Source organism: Globicephala melas, chromosome 4 (assembly GCF_963455315.2).
Source record: "Globicephala melas chromosome 4, mGloMel1.2, whole genome shotgun sequence".
Lineage (NCBI taxonomy): Eukaryota > Metazoa > Chordata > Mammalia > Artiodactyla > Delphinidae > Globicephala > Globicephala melas.
In genome coordinates, this window is record NC_083317.1 from 106,971,662 (window position 1) to 106,977,661 (window position 6,000).

A 6,000-nucleotide genomic window follows, 5' to 3' on the forward strand; every position below is an offset into this window, starting at 1 on the left:
CGGAGCCTGTGCTCCGCAGCGGGAGGGGCCACAACAGTGAGAGGCCTGCATACCAAAAAAACAAACAAACAAACAAAAAAAACTGCTAACCAAATGCTCTTTTCGTGAACTATGTTCCTTTTGCAAATCTCAGTGAGGGCTTTCAACACTTTTCCATTATCATATCTAAATTGTGCATTCTTTTAGGGACAAAGGGGGAAGGTTAACCAAATTAATAATTTGTTAGCCCACTATCCAAATGTACTTACTGGGTCTGGTTCACTGTACAATTCTGACTTTTGATCACTTGCCAAATAAATAATGGAAAATAAATGGCTTGATCGTTCTGTTACCTTCAACAGTTGTAAATCAAGATGGCCAGCCTCTCATAGAAGGAAAACTTAAAGAGAAGCAAGTCAGATGGAAGTTCATCAAAAGGTGGAAAACCCGCTATTTTACACTGGCTGGAAATCAACTTCTGTTTCAAAAAGGAAAGTCTGTAAGTACCCCTACCATCTTTTACACTTGCATTTTTAAGGTCTTGATCTCTGCCAGCTAGGCATTTTGTCTTGAGTTAAAAGGCCAATAATGTTTTCCTTCTCCATTTTACAGTGTCGTTTTATTATATATGCCCCTTTGACTGTCTACTCTGTTCATTCCTGTGTTAGTTGGTTCACTGTACCTCTTCAGTTTATTACGGGAGGGTTTTTTGGTTAACTTAAGTTTTAGAAGACGAACCACAGAAGGTGTACCCGGGGATCTCGACTTGAATACCGTACCTTCTGTTTCCTTGTGGATCACCTAAATAAATGTGTGGCTTATGACATTGACTCTGACTTCTTTTAGGATTGAAGGTTATATTTGGAGGTGGGGACCTGACGAAGGAGACAGTAGGCAGGGAGGAAGAAAAAAAGGCTGATTTATTTTAAGTACTTTTTGTAGTCAACCAAATTCAATTCTGATTAGGGAAAAATATTACTATCTTTCTTTCATTTAATATTCAGTTAATGAATAGAATAGAATTCTGAAAGAATTAATAAATATTCATTTAATATACTTTTCAATCTGAAGTAGGATGCTCAGTAAATATTCATATTCTGAATTTTCAGTGGGAAACTTGTGAAATAATATTCTATTGCAATCAACAATGCAAAGTTATCCCTTTCTTTTCAAATCAGTTTTATTTATCATTAAACTCTACTCATTACAGATCAGGGAGCATGAAATTTTGACCTACTTCTTGACCATTTTGAGATATAATAATAATAACTTATCAGAGCTTATCACATGCCACACTGGATTGCCTCTATCTATCTTCGGAACAATCCTTTGAGGACAACACTATTGTTATTGCCGTTTTATAGATGGAGAAACTGAGGCACAAAGAGACTGATAGGCTTGTCCAAGGTTAGAGCCAGTAAGGTGAGAAAGGGTAAAACTGGAGTTAGGCTCAGGCAATGTGACACCAAAGCATGTTCTTAAATGGGTACACTGTCCAGCTTCCCATGTACACTTAAAATACAGGGTCAGAGGCAAACCAAACTGTGTCTGAATTAATTAATGAGAGTGTTAAATTACTTAAAAATTACATTTCACTAAGAGCACATGCACTATATCTTTGGAGTGCTCGTTACAAAATTTATTTGAACTTACTACTCAACAGGAATCAAGTATGGTGTATCTGGATTATGACAAATTCTGATCAACGCTCTTTTAGTTAATAAGACTTCACATTAACTTTTTGAATGAAAAAGAACATTTTGGTGACATCTATTTTGAACTCATGTTACTTTCTTCATCTGTGTGTTTTATAAAATATACAGATGGGCTGAAGGTCTTTTTAAATGGGAAGTATAATGGTGTGTTCAATTCGAAAAGTTATTGGCGGTTTAAGGAAACATTTTTTTTAGCATAAGTTCACACTGAAGCATTTTTAAAGTGTTTAAAATGACCATTTGAATTTCCTGTCTTTATTAAAGAAATCAGAATAAAAGTTAAGATGTAGTGATTTTTCAGATCCCTCTTATGCATTAACAAAGTAGAGTTAGTGCATAAGAATGTTTTCCCTGAACTCAAATAATGACCTTTATACTTCTTGATTCGGAGCTTTTTAATAAAGTTTAGAGAATAAGCTATTGTATAATTGGCTAACTTATTTGACATCTTTATCAGGAAATAATGGTTTGACATTCCAGAAATATGACAGAACATTTGGCTCAAATATTAGGAAATAATATAATATAGCATGAAGACCACAGCAAAATCCCTCTCATCCCCAGGGAGACAGTAACCATGCAGTGGTCAGCAGTCCAGCTGAAGCTTCAGCCACATCATAAAGGGATTTTCTTGTAAATGAGGAAAATGTGCATTTTAAAGTAAGAACTAAAAGACTATAGTGTCTTGTTTTTCACTTTTTTTTTGGCTGCACTGGGTCTTCGTTGCTGTGCACAGTCTTTCTCTAGTTGCGGTGAGCGGGGGCTACTCTTCGTTGCAGTGTGTGGGCTTCTCATTGCAGTGGCTTCTCTTGTTGCAGAGCATGGACTCTAAGCACGCGGGCTTCAGTAGTTGTGGTGCGTGAGCTTGGTAGTTGTGGCTGAGTAATAGTCCATTGTATATATGTACCACATCTTCCTTATCCATTCATCTGTTGATGGACATTTAGGTTGTTTCCATGTCTTGGCTATTGTGAATAGTGCTGCTATGAACATAGAGTTGCATGTATCTTTATGAATTACAGTTTTGTCCAGATATATGCCCAGGAGTGGGATTGCTGAATCATATGGTAATTCTATTTTTAGTTTTCTGAGGAACATCCATACTGTTTCCACAGTGGCTGCACCAACTTACATTCCCACCAACAGTGTAGGAGGGTTCCCTTTTCTCCACACCCTCTCCAGCATTTTGTTATTTGTAGACTTTTTAATGATGGCCATTCCGACTGGTGTGAGGTGGTACCTTATTACAGTTTTGATTTGCATTTCTCTAATAATTAGCGATGTTGAGCATCTTTCCATGTGCCTATTGGCCATCTGTATTTTTTCTTTGGAGAAATGTCTATTTAGGTCTTCCGCCCATTTTTCCATTGGGTTGTTTGTTTTTTTGTTGTTGAGTTGTATGAGCTGTATGCATATTTTGGAAATTAAGCCCTTGTCAGCTGCATCATTTGCAAATATTTTATCCCATTCTGCAGTTTGTCTTTTCGTTTTGTTTATGGTTTATTTTTCTGTGCAAAAACTTGTAAGTTTGATTAGGTTTCATTTGTTTACTTTGTTTTTACTTCTATTGCCTTGGGAGACTGACCTAAGAAAACATTGGTTCTATTTATGTCAGAGAATGTTTTGCCTATGGTCTCTTCTAAGAGGTCTATGGTGTCATGTCTTATGTTTAAGTCTTTACTCAATTTTGAGTTTATTTTTGTGTGTGGTATGAGGGTGTGTTCTAACTTCATTGACTTACATGCAGCTGTCCAACTTTCCCAACACCACTTTCTGAAGAGACTGTCTTTTTCCCATTGTATATTCTTGCCTCCTTTGTTCAAGATTAATTAACCATAGGTGGGTTTATTTCTGGACTCTCTCTTCTGCTGACATCAGTATTTTGAATTACTCTTTTTGTTTGATGCTCCTGAGATTTTTCCAAGGTGGACAATACACCATAGAAAGTTTAGGACGAGTGAAAAGGATGCCTTTCCACTGCAAAGTGAGAGAAGGGTGATTGTGAAAGGGAGATGGGAAAGGAGGGTAGGCAAGATTCTCAAACACAGGTACATTCTCCAGTGGACAGAATGGGCTCAGGAATATTAAAGACCTGAAATTGCTTTAAAGAAGTATCTGACTCCTTAAAAATATTCATGCTAGCCTATCATGATGACTCTGGTGTTAGAGAGATCCTTAAGCATCTGCTTTAATGCAAAGAAAATGTGACATCATTAAATATTCCTTCCCTTAATGTTTGTGGACAAATCATGCTTCCAAAGCTCAAGAGAGTTTCAAAAACAGTTTCATCGACTTAAACATTGGAACCCTGTTTGTTCAATTAATACCTCTTTCTCAGAGGTAACACAAAAGAAAATTAAATGTCAAGCCTGTAAAATTATCTCAGATTCTGAGTTAATATTACGCCAAATTGTACTGCTGCATTTTGCTCTATTAATACAGTGTTAATGTCAGTAGAAAATGAAATAAAGTCAAAGAAATATGAATCAAGTATTTTTCCCAATCCCACTGTATAATAATTTTCTATAAATTGGCTATTTTGTTTCAACCCTAGATAGTACAACAAAAAGCCAGTTGCTCACTCCTTCATTTGCTCTAATGACTCTTTGAGGCTTTAGCACCCAAAATAACAAAGGTCTTAAGCCACACGAAGTGAAAGGATTCTGATCCTCTTAGAAAATTCTCCGGGAGCCAGAGATCTTTCCATGCTGTTGAAAGCTAGCTCATGTTCTTTCCTTCCCATGCATTTCAGAAAGATGATCCTGATGACTCACCAATAGAACTCAGCAAAGTACAGAGTGTGAAAGTTGTGGCCAAGAAACGCAGGGACCGCTCTCTCCCTCGGGCTTTCGAAATCTTCACAGACAATAAAAGCTATGTTTTCAAGGCCAAGGATGAGAAGAATGCAGAAGAGTGGCTCCAGTGCATCAATGTGGCAGTTGCCCAAGCAAAAGAGAGGGAAAGTAGGGAAGTAACCACATATCTGTAGGGATTTGCAAGCCGACCTCACACCAGTTGTATACAATGGGCATTGCACTGTCATTGCCAATGTCAGGAAAAAGAGATAAATTCACCATGTCATGCTGTTTTTTTATTAAATACCAATGGAGCAGTTTTCCCCAAGAATCAGGACCTAAAAGTGGCAAGATCCTGAGTACATTTCAGATCCACATGGCATTTGCATTAACTCCAGAACAGCTGTGTGAGGCATGTGGGAAAAGGAGCTACAGATGGTATGAAGCCAGAAAGGGGAGAGTAGGGATCTAGAAACTTCCATAGACATGTTATTGTACATTGTAAGAAAACAACTTTAAAAGATACCTGAACTACCTATCCTAAGGGAAGATTACGTACTTCTGATGAAAAATAATCTGTCAAAAGTATTAAAAGAAGGGGCTTCCCTGGTGGCGCAGTGGTTGAGAGTCTGCCTGCCGATGCAGGGGACACGGGTTCGAGTCCCGGTCTGGGAAGATCCCACATGCCGCGGAGCGGCTGGGCCTGTGAGCCATGGACGCTGAGCCTGTGCGTCCGAAGCCTGTGCTCCGCAACAGGAGAGGCCACAACAGTGAGAGGCCCGCGTACCACAAAAAAAAAAAAAGAAAAAGTATTAAAAGAAAAAAAAACCTACAAGGAAAAGTCAAATTGATGAACACTGAGGAAAACCATATAACTTATTCACGGAAATATAATTACATTTATCCTCTCCTAATACAAGTGAGGCTAACACTTTGTAAAATGGTTCTCAAATTAAGCCAATTATGTAATTAAATGTCCTTCAAACTGCTTATTTGATTATTCCTTTTAGGTTCATATAATATGATCTAAAGTTTAGATACTTGGATATTTCTCCTGCCCAAGGCAGTAAGTGTAAGCCAGGGTAAGCACAGAAAACCATTTTCCCATCTTCAAAATATGTGTCATTTCCATTAAACTTTGAGATTTTAAAGTTCTATACGTTTCTTCTTTGTATTCAGCACTTTAATATCTCCAAATTACAAACATTTATTGGTTTTTGCCATTACCCATAATTTAAAAAAAATTAAGCTGTAGTAGGCAGAATTCTAGAATGACTTCCAGTGACCCAAACCCTGGTATAACCTCCTCACCCTGAGTGTGGTGGGACCTATAACTTGCTTCTAACTAATAGAATATGGCAAAAGGGATAGGATAGTCTCTACCATGATTATGTTACATTACGTGGCAAAGATGAAGGAAATTTTCCAGATATAATTAAGGTCCTTAATCAGCTGACTTTGAGTTAATTGAGAGGATATGATCCTGGGTGGGCCTGACCTAATCAGTTGAG

At 37.6% G+C, this 6,000-nt stretch overlaps 1 protein-coding gene across 1 annotated transcript in view; it reads left to right on the plus strand.

Moving 5' to 3' along the window:
* The window catches only part of VEPH1 (ventricular zone expressed PH domain containing 1), a 213,639-nt gene extending 208,445 nt beyond the window's left edge, over positions 1-5,194 (plus strand). The window contains exons 13-14 of the mRNA XM_030842369.3: positions 342-478; positions 4,447-5,194. Coding sequence (XP_030698229.2) covers positions 342-478; positions 4,447-4,683 — 374 coding nt within the window. The 3' untranslated portion in view covers positions 4,684-5,194. The remainder of the gene's footprint in view (positions 1-341; positions 479-4,446) is intronic.
* Positions 5,195-6,000: the final 806 nt, after the last annotated feature.